The sequence below is a fragment of the Drosophila albomicans genome, chromosome 2R, assembly GCF_009650485.2.
Source record: "Drosophila albomicans strain 15112-1751.03 chromosome 2R, ASM965048v2, whole genome shotgun sequence".
Lineage (NCBI taxonomy): Eukaryota > Metazoa > Arthropoda > Insecta > Diptera > Drosophilidae > Drosophila > Drosophila albomicans.
Genome location: NC_047631.2, coordinates 6,500,251 through 6,520,237, shown reverse-complemented (window position 1 = coordinate 6,520,237; position 19,987 = coordinate 6,500,251). Strand labels below are relative to the sequence as shown.

General features: G+C 38.5%; 2 protein-coding genes across 2 annotated transcripts; one reads left to right on the top strand and one right to left on the bottom strand.

Annotated features, from left to right (window-relative positions):
* Positions 1 to 913: 913 nt before the first annotated feature.
* LOC117576455 (uncharacterized) lies at positions 914 to 19,798 on the bottom strand. The gene is made up of 10 exons (XM_052006827.1): positions 19,123 to 19,798; positions 11,602 to 11,914; positions 11,393 to 11,543; positions 10,597 to 11,333; positions 10,067 to 10,527; positions 9,772 to 9,805; positions 8,845 to 9,047; positions 2,658 to 2,970; positions 1,878 to 2,589; positions 914 to 1,816 (listed from the first exon to the last, which is right to left on the bottom strand). The coding sequence occupies exons 1-10, from the start codon at positions 19,164 to 19,166 to the stop codon at positions 1,194 to 1,196; spliced, it is 3,591 nt and encodes a 1,196-aa protein (XP_051862787.1). The 5' UTR covers positions 19,167 to 19,798; the 3' UTR covers positions 914 to 1,193.
* On the top strand, positions 14,300 to 15,610 carry LOC117576460 (growth hormone-inducible transmembrane protein). The gene has a single exon (XM_034261231.2). The coding sequence runs from the start codon at positions 14,390 to 14,392 to the stop codon at positions 15,473 to 15,475; it is 1,086 nt and encodes a 361-aa protein (XP_034117122.2). The 5' UTR covers positions 14,300 to 14,389; the 3' UTR covers positions 15,476 to 15,610.
* Positions 19,799 to 19,987: the final 189 nt, after the last annotated feature.

The window sequence follows — 19,987 nt, the reverse complement described above, 5'->3', positions numbered from 1 at the left end:
CTTAAAGTCCGTACTGAACGTATTTCGACATAAATATCGATATTTCCCCCACCTCTAGCATAGAGTTTTTATATGAGAATTTATATATTAATTATGCATTTGTTTAGACAAATTCTAAACGACGACAACGTTTGGTTAATCAGTAGTAATCGCGGCGGTTTTAATTTGCCAGCCTTTTGTATGCTACTTTTGTTGGCCGCTTCAGTTTGCTGCAGTTTGAATATTGTAATTTCGATTACTGTAACTAACTATTTGAACTTGTATTTCAACAACTTGCAAGATTATAACGTTTTAAACAATATACAACAAACTTGAAGTGAAATTCGTGTTGCTTTTTGCTTGCTACCATTAAAAAGCTACCATTAAAAACACTTTATTCATCAAAATTGTTGCATAGAAAGGGTTTATACATATACCCGCTACCCATGGGGTAGAATGGTATTATAACTTTCTGCCGACAGGAAATGTATATAACAGATGGAAGGAGGCGTCTCCGATCCTATAAAGTATATATATTCTCGATCAGCATCAACAACCAAGACGATGTGTGTCTGTATGTCTGTCCGTATGAAATACTGGATCTCAGAGACTATAAGAGATAAAGCTTTAATTTTTTTTCGACAGCATTTGTTATGTTTGTACGCAGATCAAGTTTGAATCAAATTTTTGCCACGCCCACTTCCGCCCTCGCAAATCAATGAAATCAAATAACAAGCGTAATTTTCAAGCTACAACTGCGAATTTTGTTGGCTTTAAGTGAGAAGAGTACAATTTAATTACTAGTATTCTTTCCAAAAAAAAATGTTGGTATATTGATTTACTTAAATACTTTGCAACAACGTATGTATTCATTGTTTCACTTCAAATTAAGCCATCATATTTAACGCACAGATAACTTGGAAATATATACTTTAAATTAAATATATATTTTATTTTGCTTGTTTAAAGTTTATGTATATTTGCAGCTGATACACCAAACCATGTGGACAACTTTCCACAAAATACAACTCGGTAATAATAATAAATAAGACTAAGCTGGAATTTAACAGTATAAAATACATATTAAAACAACATATTTACATTTACAACAAAATATTTACATACGAGTAGAGTATATGCGAAAAAGAAGGCCCTAAGAGTGCAAGCCAAAGCTATAAAACCAAAAAAAGAGAGAGCTCAAATCTATCCGCGCCTTACAGTTTATTCCTGGAATAGAAGCTATTCCAGAGCTGCAACTTCTCCTGCTCGGGCAATGTCTTTACCTCGATCGGCTCACTAATATTCAGGCATTGAATGTCTGTCTCATCCCCAAGGGGTGCAAACTTAAGCTCCTTAATGCTCTCACAATTGGGATCACTGTTGGCCGCAAAACTCGTCCAGACATCGATCATGGTTTTGATGATCTTGTACTCTGGCGAGCCTACCTCCGATTGATGCAACAGCATGCTGTTAAACAGGTAGCACATATCATCGCCATGACACGCACCTCGCATATCCTTGCCACAGAGCACAATGCGTATGGCGTTGCAAAGCTTGGAATCGAAGTCGAATCGATACACATAAGTGGGAGCCCTGGCATGTCTTAGTCGAGAAAGAGCTGTACGATAGACGGGATGCCAGAATTCCCGATAGGATTCCAGGTCCAAGAATTTCATCATATTTTCCTTGTTGCACGGTTCATCCCCAAAGTAAGCGCGCTTCAGTTGCAATGCATAGTTCTCTCTCAACTTTGGATCCAGACTGCCACCCAAATCAAGGGGCAGCACATCTATGCAGTTGCCCACCTCATCCAACGTAGCCGGTCGTCGCATCACCTCTGCAAGTATCACATGAGCCATTAGGTTAATCAATAAGTTGCTAAAAATATCCCTTCTCACCTGGATAAAAGAGTAAACCCTCAAAGCTGGTACCGCCAATAATCATGGGCACTCGATTGCTCCAGGTTTGCTGCATTAGCTCAAATGGTTGACTGTCAATCAAAGTGTGCTCGGTCTTATAGGGTTCGACGACGGGACCAAATGCAAACAATATGCGTTTGTGTTTCTCGTCCTTGTTAAGTACCAGGGCCGTTGCCTTAACAATGTCACCACCCTTGGCATCACGCAGAAACTTATAGATATCCTTATCCTTGGGAGAGCCCGTATAGCCCATCTTCTCGGCCAAGCGAAGTGCCCAATTGTTCCGGGGTGGAAGTGCCCAAGGACACAGCGCCGAGCCTGACATCGCAATTGCCTTGTGAATCAATCCTTCTGACTGCGGGCTGAGTGAGAGCAGATGAGTCGAAGCTCCACCCGCACTCTCGCCAAACAGAGTTACGTTATTGGGATCACCGCCAAAAGCTTCGATGTTCTGCTGCACCCAGCGCAGTCCCAGCAGTTGATCTTTAAGCCCCGCATTGCCAGGAACATTGACCTCGGGATCATCTAGACTGAGAAAGCCTAGGGCACCCAGTCGATAATTAATGGTTACAAGCACCACATCCTTAGACATGAAGAAGTCCGGACTGTACATGTCTCGCGTGGCCTCTCCAACCTGGAAGCCACCGCCGTAAATCCAAACCATCACGGGACGCAGTTTTTCCGGTTGCAGCTATTATTGAACAAATAAAAAACTATTACACAACCATGTTGAAAAGCACTTGCTGTTAGGATACTTACATCCCTGGCATAAACATTTAGATACAGGCAATCCTCGGTGCCAGCAAACTTGCTAAAGAACATGTGAGTCTGCATCGGTTTCTCACATGACGATGTGCAATCCAGTTCGTGATCCCATGGTTCAACCGGCTCTGGAGCTCGGAAACGCAGCTCACCCACTGGCGGTTTGGCAAAGGGTATTTTCTCAAAGCTGAGGTAGCTGCCGCCCCAAATTGTGTTCCGCTTGACGCCGCGAATGGAGCCAAGTTTTGTCTTAACCACCGAATAGAGTGTCGTGGTCAGCCTTCGTTGCTCAAACTTATAGCTGAGTACCCTGTAAGGCGAGAGAAAGATAGAGAGAGCGGAACATAGTTTCCGATTAGTTATGAGGCACAAGTTGTCGCCACTTTTTTGCCGCTGCTTTTGTGGCCCAAAATCAGTCACGCAGCGGGGCCAACAAATTGCCGGCAAGGTGGTTTCAATGCCGCTGCCAAGTGGTTGCTCAGTGGTTGCGTTACGGTCTTTTGTGTTTTGAAAGTCGTTGCCGTTGTTGTGTTGTCAGAGTCTTTTGACCAGCCTCAATGCTTAACGCTTAATATGCATGACAAGTTCTCTACTGTTTATTTATATTTTCATTATTGTAATTTATATTTGTTTTGATTTTTATAGACCCTTCTCTTGTAAAAAACTTAAAAAGAGTCTATTAAGATTGACAAAATCCAAATTTCCTGCTAGATATTAGTTTATAACATTACAAGCGTCAAATGTTTGAATTCATTATAGATATTATATTGCGATCGGGCCATAAATATAATATGTAATTTGTTAAGGCTGGAGGACAATCTAAAAGTGCAAGACAAAACATGAATGTGAGTGCAAGCGAAAGGTTACACAAACATACTTTTGCAGAAAAGCAAAGCATTATAGGTTATCAATCACATATGAAAGCAACATTTGTAGAAGGCGAATAAAAATTAAAGGGTCTACTACAGTCAAAGCTCGACTTTTGCGTTTATAATTGGTTTTGTTTTTTATTTTTGTTTTCGATTTCTTGCATTCAATTTTTATTGCCCTGCGGGTGTGTGGCATATGCATTTTATGGCATTTTTGTTGCCTTCAAATTGCGCAGTTGCGCGGAAATTAATCAAACATTTTATATTTCACACGCATTGTCCCAATGCACTGACATAGTTTAAAGCTGAAAAAACTGCATACAAATTGATCATTGAGAGCAGACTCAGTGAAAGAGGAGAGATCTGATATAAAGATTATCATCGTGTACGTGCTTGCCGCAAAGTTGGGAAACTCAGCTCTTTAGAGGTAGAGAGTAGAAATTTAATTTACAAACTTGTTTTATATACTCTTTCTGAAAGTAGTATTAAAAAAAAATTGTGAGTTAAATTTTGCTTTATTTAATTAGTTTAAAACTTCAACAATTACACCTAATGTAAGAAATGTGCATATATGATCTATTTATTAAAGGGTATTTAGACTTTGACTTTCCATTGCTAATCTAAGTGGCAATTAAGATAAGTGCATATTTTTAATGTCGCAGAATTAGTCGTGCTGACTTAAAAATAATATTTTTACAGAGTAAAGATCAACAGGTGACATTCAACAATGCTAATTTCTTGTAACAAAACGTGTTTTAACAAGTTGCAATTAATTAAATCTAGTCACTAATAGGGCATGTAGTCAATGACGATAATAGCGGTTAGAAAACTAGAATCTTTTCTGTCAAATCACTCATGATAATTTATACACTAATTACTAAACCTACATATCATTGTTAAACTAAACTTATTAATATTTGCCTCTTCATTTATTGCATTTAAATATTGATCTTCTATTTTAGAAAAGTAAAGTAATAGAAATGGATGGATCAAATTTTTAATAAAAGAGACAAGTACATAATAAACCTCTTCTATTATCTACTAAACTAATGCTTGGACTTTTAGTTGTGTATCGCGTGTTGTTTTCATAAAAGATATGCCTTGACATCAGAATTGTGAATTAAATGTTTCGGCGAAAAGTTTGCCCAAGCTGATTATAGATAACGAAGCTGTTTATTAAATGCTGATAAGCTATAGTTATATTGATTTCAGTTACTAGCCACTTTCAAACGATATCAAAAATATGTTACAATTGTGAGAGCACAAAACACTCTTTGAAATCACAAAGTCATTAAGTGGAAAACTTGTAATTATACTGTCAAAGCCTTAATTAGCATTCGAATTAATGTCGAATATTTATAATATACCGTAAACTTGCGCTGTCATGCCTGTTTAGCAAATCAACCGCGCAACACGACAAAGAAAAAATAAAGCAAATCTGAAATCTAAGTGAACTATGCACCTGGCGGTCGCTTTATCAAACACATAGGTGAGCAAGTATACACACTGAAAAATAATAAAGCAAGTAAGACAGTCAAGAGTGCTCGATTGCTAAGTACCCAGTGCTTTCTGACTTTACACTTTTACACATCCATTGAATCAAACCACATACAATAAACTTATTTTTATATTATTTGACTCAACATTTTGGTAAAGAGTATAAAATTTTTACCAAAGTACACGATTGTAATAATAATTTTGCATATAACATATGTATAGGTCCCTTAGTCTCTGAAATTAACGAACCTACAGACAGACTGACATTCGTCTGAACTATACTTTATTATGTCGCATACCTATTATACATACATGGCCATAAGCACATTCACCAAAATCTATTATAACTTTAAGTATTATTCAGATTTATAATGGTGCGATAAAATTAAAGCCGCTTTGAAGAAATTCTAAGAATAAAAATACTATAGTATGTAAAACCATATCTGAGAAAAATAAATAAAAGTTTATACATGAGGGACTTTCAAACTTTAGAGTCTGTGAAAAAGGTAGATTATGACAAGAAACCTAAAATGTGTTTTAAGTTTGAATTATAGAGTTTTCATTTTGCAAGACTTTACCATAATTAATAGTATGAAAAAACTGTAAATTACTTGCCGCCAAATGGCCAATAAATAATTTCAAATGTAGGCTCCGACTAAGACGTGCAAGTAATAAGAAATAAAATCACAGCACTGGCGAATGAGTCGGGCAAAAGACAACAAAAGAAAACAAAAACCGATCAATTTATGCAAACAAAGACAAAAACAAAACCAAAACAAAAAAAACAAATACAACAAAAAACCAGCAGCGAAACTTGCGCAACAATTTCACCAAACGCAACAGTGATACTCGCAATCGTCCAAAAGAGCAAGAGAGATAGATGGATAATAACAACATGATCAAACAAATTCGCAATCTGCAATCTCTGCACATGTTGCTGCAATAAGCGAAAGACAGAAAAGCAGCAACGAAGCTTGTGAAAACTTACTTAAAGGTGAGTTTTAGCATATCCAAGACGCGCACAGCCATTGTTATAGTTAGTTTGCTTTTAACACCAAATTAATGAAAATTATGACAAACAAATAGAAAATTCACGGCCCTTCGCTTGCTTTTGGGCGCGGTTGAAGCAGGGAAAGTTCACAAAGCACCGCGAGTAAGTTACAAATGTTTTTATCACGCACGCAACAAACACGCCGATAAGTAAACAATTAAGTCGAACCGTTCTGTAAAGCGCCACAGACAAGAGCGCGCCGACAACTGACTGAAGCGAAACGATCGCGCCGCTAACGACAGCTGTGCTTTGTCAGAGAGGGAGTCAGAGAGAGATAGAGTCAGCTGAGAAGCAGACCGCGACAACATAAACATTAATGGAAGCGGCTCTCAAAAAAAAATATTTCATTCACACTCTCTCTCACTGGCGCGCTTGATTCTCGCTCTCAACAGGTGTGTTTGTATTGCTGAGTCAACCGGTTGCTTAAAGCCAATTAATTTCGGCCAGCACTGTATGTTCGATTTGAAAGAGCTTTCGGTTGACATTTTGTTCACTGGCAACGCTGTCGAGTTTGAGCACACAGCGCTTTAGCAGAAAGCTTTACGTTTCTACTGCTAGATCGCTGTTAAATATTTTTTAAAAGCTTCGATTCGATACTTCGATATTTAGCGATACTTTGAAAACTTCGAAGAACGAATTTGAATTTCTTGCCCTAAATGTAAGCTTTTGTTTAGAAAAAATATAATCACCATAAATTTTATACATTTATTTTACAAGCAAATAATTATTAAGGCCGGATGCAAAAAAAAGAAAAGAAATAAAGACGTATTAGAACCACATTCAAATCAAATTTTTTGTGCAGTACTTAAAGCATGTACTTAAAGCTTAAACTTGATAAATAATAAACGGAAAAACAGCTATTTTTCAAAAAATTTATTTTATACGTTATTTCATAAATATTCGAAAATTAAGTAATCGGAACCATACAACCCAATAAGATGTATGTAAGATTCTTGTTTTTCTATTTTTTTCCAGAAATAAATCGTTTTTTCTCATTACTTAAAAAATGGGAACTCTTTTTGCTGAATATATACATGAATATTCGAGAGTTCTAATTGTAAATTTGTGATTTCAAACTGAAAAAGTCGTGCATATAAGTGCATATATACAATATATGCATATACAATACAATTCTAAGAACCAAAATGTTCAATCAATCAGAATACATATTTCACCTTAATACACTTAATGGAATTGTTTTATAAGCAGCAATAACCTCGAGCTAAACACACAGCCCATTCAAAAAGCCACAAAATGCAAATAATAATAACAATCCACCTTGAACGTAAACTTGAAATGGAATATAAAGCAAACGCCCATGTTATTAAACCCTAGCGAAGTATAACTAAAATACATTTTCATGATACGAAGCAAACATAATGAGTGGAGTGCAAAGACCTGAAAACGACATTTTTTAAGTAGCACAACAGTTAAGAAACAGTTAACAGTAGAAACGATTCGAATGCGGTTTTGAACTTGAATTTGTTCAAATGTTATTACGTACATAGTATGAGGTACTATAGTACTAAACCAGTTTTAGTTGTCTACAGTCTAATGATACGTCAATGACTGGTGTTTGTTGAGTATGAGTCTCTATCACAGACGAAACGCAGCCAGTTTGTGGTTTCTATTAGCATTATTTAACAAATTTATTAACCCGAAATTATTATTTCTTTCCGCTTGGCATCAACCTCGTCTCTTAACTCTTCCACTCAATACTGATAGTCATTTGGTGTTGTATGCTCAGGCTCGCCTTCAGTGATGACTTCAGGATCGGGCAGTTCGCATAATGTTAGGCGTATGAAGAGGGCCAAGAAGCTGAATAAATAAATGTTTTACATGATAATTCTGTAAAACGTATTAGCGAAATTTGAAGTACCTAAGTAGTAGTAAAGTATATCCTAGCTTGGAGAACATTTTGACTTGACTTGAGTAATTCACATATGCAACTAACTTGCAGTCAACTAACGATGAGCTATATATATATAATCAGCTGTTTACAAGATATATTAGCATGCGTTTAGCACTAGTAAAATTTATCCTTAATTGAATCGTCAAACAACAAAGAATGCGTCAAACAGTCCTTCGAAATCACTAGACATTTGGCAAATAAACCTATAAGTTGTGTACAAATTTAAATTGGTGTAAACAATTTCGGTATCTCAGTGGAAGAATAAATATAAGCATTGACAATGATAGTCTTTCATAAATTTTAAGAAATATATATGTTAGCTACATCTACATCTAAGTTCGAGTTTTTAGGCTTAGAAATTCTTACTCATAATTCTTGAAATATATTTATTGGCTTCATAAAAATATGAAGTGTATAAGCGTTTATCTATTCGCTATAAAGATATTCAGATAATTTCTTATAACGCTCCCATAAATATTTATCGGCAACAATTAACAAGCAAGTCGCACCTCCAAATCTACAACAACAAAAAAAGACCAGTAATTCGTAGCTAATTAACAACTTGCCATTTGCACTTGAATTAGTCACGCTACGTTTTAAATTATGATTGTTTGTTTTTTTTTTTTGTTGTTTGTTATGATTGTAATAATCTCGAGTTTGTCAAACGTCAGCTGATACGCGATTTTTGTCGTATTATAATCTGTGGTTGAAAGACCGCGTGCCTTCCGAGAGCGGCACACGAGTTTATATGATTCAGATTTAAGATCGCGATAAGATTTCAAGTAGCGCAAACTACAGACAGTGTTGCGTCAGTCAAGAGATATCGAAAGGTTTCTCAATTAATGCTGTACTTACTGTTGTAAATAATCATAATTCGTAAAAACACCAGGTGCTCGTCTCTTAATCAAATTCAGTTTTGTTAACACAAACACAATTTTCCTCGCCGTCATTATTATTATTGTACTGATAACATTGGCAAAGTAGCCAATAATAAATGACAGTTTTTGTTCAGTTTCCTTTTTTTTATTTGAAATATATTCAGTATTCCATTGAAATGTTTTTTTTTAGTAAAATATGGATTTTAGTTTTTTTAGTATTATTTTGTGGCATCACATTACTTCGAAGCTTATAGGAATTAAATTTAGCGAGCTCGAAATATTATGCTCATTTATGGAATCTATAAAAAACAATTCGAAACATTTAAGATTACGTTGTGCACTTTCAATAACATTTCAAGGTGTCGAACAGATAATCAAAGTTTTTCTTCATCTTTATCATCTTCTTTTTGGTTTTAGTTTTAGTTTCCTATATAAATTTGTGGCGTTTAGTTATTCATATATAATATACATATATGCATAGTATATCGCGTTCTCTGTTAACAAGAATCATATTCCTAAATATGTAAAACTTGGACGAGTTTTGCTAAAAAAAATACATTTCCAAAAATTATATCGTACTTATGTAATTACAAAAATGGTTAAACATTTATTCAAAAGCCTTCGCAGGTTGACTTTAAAGCTAATGAGGGGTTGTCTACCCAACGCATCATTACGAACTTGTGTAATGTCTTCTTATATGTACGTATGAGAGAGAACTGTAGTATGAACTATAATTTATAAAATGTCGACCTTGACAGACTTTTTAGCACTGTGCGCGATACATTAATGAATAGTTTGATTTTTTTTAATTTTTGAAAAGGAGAATTCCCCTGCTGTTGGCTCTATCCAAAGGTACTTTTGTTGCGACTTACTTGAAATCAATTCAATATGTACTATAACTAACATCAATAGTGGATTTCAACATGATCTTAGAGACGCTGTTCAAACTTTAACAGGCTTAAATAGAGTTTTGATCATGGACAAACTTAACAACACGTATAGTAGATGTATCTGTATCTGTATTTGTATCTGTGACTGTAACTGCATCAGTTGTCAGATGGTAAAGCTCTAAAGCTAAGCTTTGCATTGGTTTTGAACATAAAGCTAATGGTAACGATAATGATAGGTGCTAAGTGCTAAGTGGTAAGTGCTAAGTAAAGACCCCCAGATGATAACAATCAATGCACTCGATTATTCACAGCAGCTCGTCGCGGCGAAAGAAGCTCTCCCAGACCATCAATTTGCGCAGATCGGGCACATCGATGATCTTGAGATCGTCGGATATATTAAGGCACTTCAGCTGATGCTTCTCGAGCGCCGCACCAGAGACGGGCTGCCACAGCTCAGACTGATCGGGATCGAAATTCGGATTGCCAAAGGTGGCAAAGTGCGTCCACAAGCCTACGAGTCGCTCGATACACTTGTATTCCCTTGTGTGGTTCTTCAGTTTGCGCGCCAGCGAATTGTAGAAGAGATAGGAGAGATCGTCGCCGTGGCAGGTGCCGCGCACCTTCTTGCCGCAGCTGAGAATGCGCAGATGATTAAAGTGCTTCGAGTCAAAGTCAAAGCGATACAGATAGGTGGGTGCGCCAGGTGCGTGCTCCATGCGCGACAATACTGTGCGATAGATGGGGAACCAGAAATACTCGTGCGAGACCATCTACAAGAAGTGAATGGTGGGATGAGCGATACGAACACTTCAATATACGGAAGAATAGTTTGCTATTACCTGCAGGTACTCGTGTAACGTGTCCAGACTGGGCGTCTTATCGCCATAGTAGCACTGCCTCAGCTGCTCGCCGTATTCCTTGCACAACGCACTCTCCCGATCCATGCCCAGCTCGATGGGCACCACGAAGCGACAGTCGTCGAGCTCGTTGAGGCATTTGGGATTCGATTTTGTCTCCGAGTAGAGCAGCAGCCCCTCGTTCGAGACACCACCCAGTATCAGAGGTATGCTATTGCTCCAGGCAGTTCGCATCATGACAATAGGCTTGGTGGGCACCACACAATGGCTGGTTTCGTAGGGTTCAATCACGGGTCCAAAGGAGAAGCCAATGCGCTCCTTCTTCTCTTCATCGATGCACAGTTCGCCGTTCGCCTTGATGATATCCGAACCCTTGGCATTCTTCAAGAACTCCCACACCTCACGTTCCACATTGTCGCCCGTGTAGCCAGCCTGGACAGCCAAGCGATAGGGCCAATTGCGCTGCGGTGTTACGGCCCACGGCGAGAGCGTGTTCCCGGACATGCAGATGGCCTTGTGAAAAAGACCGCGCGTCTGTTCCGTGATCATCATATAATGCACCGAGGCACTGCCTGCACTGTCCCCGAAGATCGTGATGTTGCTGGAGTCGCCGCCAAAGCGCGAGCAGTTGGCCTTGACCCAACGCAGAGCCAGCACTTGATCTTTGAGTCCTGCATTGCCGGGTACATCGAATTCGCGATCCTCGAGGCAAAGGAAACCTGAGTAACAATATGATTAGTTCGATGTTTCGCTTGGATTACGCTTAATAAACAATTACCTAGTGGACCGAGGCGATAGTTGATTGAGATGACAACGACATCCTCGCGAAGCAGGTAATCGGGACTGTAGCATTCTCTTGAGGCCTCGCCAAACTGAAAGCCACCGCCATAAATCCAGACCATCACAGGCATGGGTTTTGTGGGATATAACTGCAATAAGAAATGGTTTAAATAATGTTAAAGAGCACAAATTGTTTAATATACTCACATTCTTTGTGTAGACATTCAGATAGAGGCAATCCTCGGAACCATCTGTCATCTCGAATACAAAGTGCTTCTGCAGTGGCTTCGGGCCCTGAGAGGTACAGCTCTTGACTTCAGTCCAAATCTCTGGCGGCTGCGGCGCCTTGTAGCGCAACTCACCGATGGGCGGCTTGGCGAAGGGTATTTTCTCGAAACTGAAGTAGGATTGCCCATAGATGGACTTGCGTTTGACCCCCTTGATGGGACCATATGTGGTGCTGACGACAGTCTTTTCGCTTGTGCGATAACGACGCTGTTGGACCTTGAAGTCGACCATTCTATAGATAGTAGGGGATAGATGGAGAGGGGGTAAATTATTAGCATTAGTTGGCAGGATTTATTTGCAGCATATGCTTCTACGTAGTTCATTATAATGGTAAACATGACTCGTACTTTGGCCCTTAATTCGAGAGCCGCCATCAATCAATCACAATATAAACAATACGTTTTTCACTATCTCTATTAATATCGGTGCGACGTCTTTTCCCCATTCAATTCTATATAATTTCATATATGTATAAGCCCACACTGCGATAAAGCTAATGCTTTATCAGCGACGCGAGCCAGGTGCTCGCCATTTCGCAATTTATCAGTGCAGGCCCAAAATCTCAACGTCCCCACTCGTCTCTGTTTCAGCTTAAAAGTGTATTTCCGTTTGCCATTTTATTTATTTTTTGTTCGTTTAAATTTCAACTTGCCTTCGTTTTTTGTTCTAAAAGATAAACGCGAGTTTCCGTTGGAAAAATTAAAAGTTAAATTTAGATTAAATACAAAAGACAAGTAAAAATAAAAATACAAATCAGTCTATATCAAATACTTTGTGAGAGGTAAATAAGGAGAAAAGAATATTCGTATTCCCAAGCAACAACATTTCTTTGAAGTGCTTTTTATTATAAGCGCTATATCATATCTCTACCATTCTGAGAATGTTATTTCACAACGTAGCATTGTTTCAAATATAGACTCAAGGTCATCGCATAATTGCGCATAATTTCAAAGTTGTATGAAAGGTGCACAAAAAAGTAAAACGAACGAAAATTGCCGACAATACTAGAGTAAATAATTCAGTTTAAATTGGCCCAAACTATCAAATTGGAATTGTTTTTGAGCGTATAGGTTTGCTATTTCCGGAAACGTACTTGATTGATCTCTGTAATTCAGCAAAAAGAAACCACAAAAGTTTCCAACATGATTATTTCTGGTTTTGCCATTTGTGTTTATCAAAAAGTATTTTAGGTTTAGACATAGTTTTGGGCAATGCAAATTGCGATCTCGTCGAATGAAACGTGCTTTAATTTTCAAACAAATCTTCAACACTTAACGACATCACAATACCAATAATAAAAAAAATATAATCAACAACCTACACATGCGTTTTTGTTTTTTTTTTAGCTTTTGCAAATGTCAGCAAAAGCGACAAAAATATGTCATATTTATGCTTATTAATAGCCAGTCGAGCAGTTGTATTTATTTTCTGCCTCTTGGCTATCGTACTCACAGTCTGGGGCAATGATTGTGATTTATCGACTATCGCAACGCAGCCCTGAACTTTGACATAGAAATTTTGGTGGAAGCTATCCCAGCGCTTTAGCTAATGGTCAGTCTGCTATAAAAGTAAAGGTCAATATAAATAATGTTCATGACGGGACGCGTGTCATAAAAAAAATGTACACAAAAAATATAAAAATTGTATACTATACTAAATAAATAGAAAAAGTCAACAAAAAAATTTCTAATGCCGGCTTTGCGTGTGTCAAAACCATTTCGCTTTGCTGCCCAGGGGACACACCTAAACTTGGCGAATTTTGCCAATTGTAGGAAAAATACCTTACATGGGAATTGGCGAAATGTCATGACAATATATGTATATATATGTATTGTCCTATATTCCTCTTGGATTTTCCCCTAGTGTTTCATTAAGATACACAAACAGAATATAGTATTTAAAGGGGGCATTGCTACGACTTCCATTCGAATGATCGCATATATCGAAATGACGTTGAGTTTAATTTTCTGATTTATGTGCTTGTCTTGGCACAAAAGTCTTTCGCTATAGATTCGAAAATAAATTTCAAGAAAAACAAACAAATTCCTGTTTCATTCGCTGAAAGTGACGACAGCAGTCGAAATTAACATAAAAGACACATAAACGAGAGGCAAATATATCGTGAGATATTCATAATTAACAAACACATCATACTCTACTATTTACTTATGTAGCATATGAGACCCATTTCCGATTTTTTGCAATGTGGCATTTCTCGGAGTTGAGCATCTTATTATTTGTATGCCACAATTGCTGACATTGCCAAACATGTGGAGAAAAAATGCGGAATTCATCTGACTAAAGCTGGCATAAACTAGATTTCATCCAAATGATATAATGATCCATTAGTCAAATGAAAGAATTGTGCTCAAATTTTCAAGAAGAACACAGAAGGTGCAATGCTGTTGAATCTCGAGTAAAAACTTGACTATTATTACAGCTGGTTAGTTTAAGTATTGTAGTTTGATTTGTTTGAATAATAAAAGTTAAATTAAACTAAAATTAATCATTATTTGATTATTTACTATGACAACTGTAATATGTGGTTGAAGCCAATAATATAATTATTAAAATAAATAACCTCAACACTTTCATTAATCAACTTTGACACTAAAGTCTTATTTTAAAGCATTTTTCGAGCTCTACAAACATTTTTATAAATTTTGTGCTGTAAATTCTGAAAAATATCTACTTTCGATCTGGGAAAATGCTTGCGGCACGACTGACGCATCTTCTGCCTGCACGTTCGGCGTGTTTGTTATACCGAGTTCCCAACAACGCAGCAGGATTATGGAGAACAATGTTGCAGGCGACCAGAGGCAGGTCAACCATGCCAGTAAACAAGAAATCAGTGCTGCCAACTCGTCTCAATTTCAAGCGCAATTTCGCAGAGGACTCACAGGATCGCAATCGATCCCATCTGGAGCAGCGCACTCGAGGACCCACTCTCAAAGAGAAGCTAATGGGGCCGCCCAGCGAGAATGCCTATTCGATGGGCAAAGGAGCTGCAGCCGGAGCCGCTCTGATGGGACTTGTGGCACTTTGTTACTATGGCTTGGGACTGTCGGATCAGCCGAGTCTTTACGATCGCTCGGTGATGTGGCCGCAGTACGTCAAAAGTCGCATACATGCCACCTACGCCTACTTTGGATCCTCCTGCGCCGTGACAGCGGCCTCGGCGGCAGCTGTGTTCCAGTCGGAAGCGCTGCTCAGTCTGATAATGCGCAGTGGCTGGCTGGCAACCTTGGTGACTCTGGGTCTGGTCATGGGCACGGGCGCCTTGACACAAGCCATTGAGTATCAGCCCGGTCTTGGAATCAAGCAGTTGGCCTGGGCATTGCACTGCGCAGTCCTGGGTGCCGTCATTGCGCCTATGTGCTTTATGGGCGGTCCGATTCTGGTGAAAGCTTTGCTCTACACGGGCGGCATTGTGGGTGCTCTCTCCACGGTGGCCGCGTGTGCGCCCAGCGAGAAGTTTCTGAACATTGGCGGACCGCTGGCCATTGGATTGGGCATCATATTCGCCTCATCGCTGGCCTCCATGTGGCTGCCACCCACAACAGCAATTGGCGCTGGCCTCGCATCCGTCTCGCTGTATGGTGGCCTCATACTCTTCAGCGGATTTCTGCTCTACGACACGCAGCGCATTGTGAAGGCGGCTGAAATGCATCCGGAGCGCAGTCCGTACAATTTCGATCCCATCAACCACGCCTTGGCCATCTATATGGATGCCCTTAACATTTTCATACGCATCGCCATCATTTTGTCATCCAGTGATCAGCGCAAGAAATAGATATCGCAGGTGACAACAGACAACAAATCAAATTACAAGCACTCGGTTTCTTAGCAATACATGTTTAAGCAATGACTAGTTAATTGGCAGTTTGTGGTAATAAATCAAAATTCAAGTTTAGCGGCAACAACGAATCCCAAACAGAACACTAAACAAAGTGATTTTATAAATTTCTGTCTATGAAATTATCAACACAATAATCGCTAATTTTTTGTACATTAGTAAATTTACACTTGCTCCAGCCGAGACTAAGAGATTAGCTCTTTGCATTCAAAACTTAACGAAATGAAATGAAATTATTTTACATATGTTTTAAGCCTTTTTAAGCTGATGTTATTGCCACTCAAATTTGAAGGACAACAATCAACACCTCCGCAGAAATGTGAAACTGCAGCTGCAACACTCTAAAATAATCTCACTCTCCGAGCGCAAATATTTCTCATGTGCGCTCCCTGATCACCCTCGCATGTGGCCCCATATGATAAGCAGAGAATGTAACAGATTATGTCGTAATGATTGCATTAATTTTCCATGCCCAGACGTGCTACTCGTATTAAGCCCCTAACACAATTCTCAACCTTACAGCGCCCCCTCACGCTCGCTTATCAACATGCCAGACAGTCGACGAATCTCGCACGAAGTCTAAACAAATAGCAACAGAAACTGCTCGTTGTGTAGTTTTTGCCACAGCCACAATTTATATTATAATCATATTATAATCATAAAAAAGGAATGTGTGTGTGAATGGATGCGAATTCCCATAGAGAGGGAACTGTCCATCGTATTTATTCGAACATAAAAAAGGCAGACACTTAATGCTTAGTTTTTGCATGTCCATAATTCCGTCGGTCGCAAAGCCCGTTGACCTTGGCAAAGCTGCACGCAAGGCACGCCAGTCCAGGACTCGCAAAAGCTTCACTCGAAAGCTCTTGGCGTATGAATGGGAAAAAGCTTACAAGTAGCGCAAGGATAAAACACAAGGTAAGTGATACTTGCAAAGAAAGGTCTCTGATGTCAGTCAGCAGGTCAAGGCGTGTTTCTACCACAATATGGCTAAATATTTACACCAAACAATGGAGAGACAGAGGGAAAGAGACAATTGAAAAGGAAATCAAAAATTGAAATTGAAGCAAATTGGGAAAAACAGACAAATGGTTGGCCACAATTCACCAATTTATATGCCGCAATTTGATGACGTTAAACCCATTTAGGTAGCACACAAAGTGTCAATGAATATATTCTATTGCCATACACGAATCTATAGAAGAAATATACTTATTATTCTATGCTTTTGTACTCGTATATGATATCAATCTTTCATGCGCTCAATCTTTCATTCTTTATTCATTCAAGCCACTTTTTCGCTAGCTATAAAAGCCTTACAAAAATGACACAAAACGCGAACAAAACGCGGCAAAATTAAATGAAATTGACGAGCTCACACATACTTATAACTCAGTTTGTTTACGTATGCGTGCGTGTGGGCGATCAGCATGAGCTAAGCAAGAGCGACGGCGACAAATGTATTTAGTGTGGAACGCACATGCGGCGTATGAGCAATGTCAGAAGACAAAAACAATAAACTACATAGAAGAACAACAAAATATATATTTGGCAGCCATCGCAAATATGAGGAAATCTATGTTTACTCAATGTTCGGAATGCATGAAGCTACAAACACAAATTTTATGATGAGAAAATGTTACAAATTTCTGCATTGGGACATTAAGAGTACGAATTTGTTTTCATTTATGTTACAACTACAAGGCCGCATCCGACTTAATTTGAGAGAATGCCAAACGTGAGCTAAGAATTCTTTGAAGAATTTAATTTATCAATTTCAAGGTTAATTAAGATGTAAGCGATGTCAGCACGTGTGTCGGAGAAATGTTCCCTATTGGCGTCTGCGAATTGATACAACAACGAGAATAGTAATAAATGCTTCGTTTAAAAATTGATTTCGGTCGAAAGAATTAAATTACTACCCAATTGAATTGACAATTTAAGTTTGATTGTTGATTTATTGATGCTCAATGAATATACATATTATATGAATATATAAATGACAACGAGTGCCCTACTCAAATGAATCGGCATAAATCACCGCACAAACAATGAATATGCAAATGTGTGCGAAATAAAAACAGCTGGCAGCATGTTGCATCAAAAAATGTTGCACTAAACCACGCAGTTGAAAAGTAATAAAAAATAAACGAAAACAAACAAAAAATAAATATTAAAATAAATTTATGGGCATGTATGTGAGAGAGTGTCATATTAATTGGAAAGGGAATACAAGTTCCATCTAAAGCCTTTTGTAAACAGAATATGGCAATAAGTTGCCAGCTCGTTTTAAACTGAACGGATTGATCAATCAATAAAATAATACGCACTTCTGATACAGCTTAAGCCCAAAATGTTTGGCTGGGCTTTCTGGACTGTACAACGAGTTCTTCGTGTTTGATGTGGCATTAACAAACGAATCGCATGTGCGATTATATCAAATGGATTGCTTATATGGCAACCCAAACCTGTTGCTCTTAGCTGATCTCATGGCACAATCTCTTTCCTATTCTCTCAAACATTTTGCTATGACACAAATGACTCAGCTTGAGCTTCTACAATAGACGAAATTTACATAAATAGTGTGCCTTTTTTTTTGCGACAGCTGCGGGGCGCTTTGAGAACAGTTCAGCAGCAGTTTCTACCTAATTATTTGCGCATTTTAAGTGCCGGCCCGGCACACAAGCGCATACATATGAAAACATGGAAAATGAGACCAAAGAACCGCTCACAATGGGCGCCTCTAATGACAGATGTGCTGGGGCTCCGGGCTCCGGGCGCTGTCAGCTTGTCATTTATGCTTGCTCGTTATGTAGACAAATTACAGAGTTCTGGGAATCAATAGAAGAGTGAGGGAGCCAGCGACTGAGTGAGTGAGTGAGTGAGCGAGTGAGTGAGAGAGATATGGGTAAGGTAGCCTGTCAAAGCTGTTAGTAAATTGAGGCTCCTGGCGTGAACATGTTTGTTTTGTTGCCGTCACAACTCATTTGCAGGTGTAGGACCTGCCAAAGGACCCAGCTGTTCAACCAGATTGCAGTAATTTGGTGAAAAATACGAACAAAAAAGAAACCATTTAATTTATATACACGAACAGATTCGTGGGCTTGTTAGACAAAGGCAAACACGGGTTTCTGTTTGCTAAATAAATATTTAATCTCGCCGATTTGCTCAAGTTAACATGTCTGTCTCTTATCGCAGCACACATAACTAAATATATACATATATGAATAAACATACTGAAAATCTATATTTTCTAACGCAGCTTGGAACTCCCCCTCTTTAGAGTAGCCCTTAAAAGTAAGCATTTATTATAAGTAAGTAAGTTTTTGCGGTTGATGACACAATCAGCTGATGTCATTCTTGCTTAAGTAATTTTATTGGCATCGAAATAATAAACTACGACGAGTACGTACAAAGTAGCTACCTATTCTTCAATTAATACCAAATTCAGATAATCGCTTACGCCATTGATGGATTTAATGATCTGCACACATCTCTGGTTATAATATCTTTTAGTTCAGCTGCCTACTAAGTAGTCAGTTTGATAGCTCAAGTGCTTTTGTTTACTTTTGCATGTGACTTACTTGAGTCCAATTTTGATTTGATCAAATGCAGCCATGGAAGACATTTTGTTGCTTGTGCTCTTTGTTGCGTCGTCGTCAAATAAAAAAATTATACGCAATTACGTTGTTCTTTTATTTTTAATAAATTAAGCCAATTATAATTCAATTCCTTTCACAAACCGAATCGTGTTTATAGAATGGTTTCTATTTTGAATTTTGTATCGTGCCAGCTGTTTTCTTGACCTTGTCTTGATGTGTCTGATTACAAACAGGCTGCTGTGTAGCAGCTCTTCACTGATAAAGGAGCTTTTCCCGTCGCGTCCTGCGCAGTTATTGGCGCTCACACACAAACACTAACACTACCGTACGCACTCACACACGTTTAGACACGCACAAATACGCAGGATAAATTCACTGCGAAAAAAGCACACGCATAAATTGCTTATCACATAACTTGCTTTCAATGCGCGAACCGTAGAAGAGAAGACGAATCGCGAAATATGGTGTAGTTGAATTGTTGTTGCCAAGCAAAGCGAATTAATTTAATTCTATTATAGTTTATAATGTATTGTGTTGTTGTATTATTAGCTAGCTGTTGATTCTGTCTGTCATTTCGCTTTACTTTCGTTCAGTTCAGTTCAGTTCTCTTCGCTTTCTGCAACGTCCGTTGGGCATGAAAGCAACTCGTCAACTGTTTTTAAAGCAGCAAACCGAAAAGCATCGCGCAAAAGTTCTAAGCACATGGCCGAAGCACCGAAAGCTTTTGTGTTTCCCCCGCTGAGCATAACTAAAGAGCGCGCGAACTGTACGTTACGTCTGAAGCGCGCCTGACGTCTATGTGTTCCGTGGCTATATGATTCAACGAACTGAAAGGTTTATATAGAAT

What these genes read in the sequence shown, in the direction of transcription:
- LOC117576460 (XM_034261231.2), top strand. Translation starts at nt 14,390, where the DNA reads ATGCTTGCGGCACGACTGACGCATCTTCTGCCTGCACGTTCGGCGTGT.
- LOC117576455 (XM_052006827.1), bottom strand. Translation starts at nt 19,166, where the DNA reads ATGTCTTCCATGGCTGCATTTGATCAAATCAAAATTGGACTCAA. An exon ending in CGTTACACGAGTACCTGCAG is followed by an intron (nt 10,528 to 10,596) that starts GTAATAGCAAAC and finishes CACTTCTTGTAG; the next exon opens with ATGGTCTCGCACGAGTATTT. An exon ending in TTTCGCCGCGACGAGCTGCT is followed by an intron (nt 9,806 to 10,066) that starts GTGAATAATCGA and finishes AAGTTTGAACAG; the next exon opens with CGTCTCTAAGATCATGTTGA.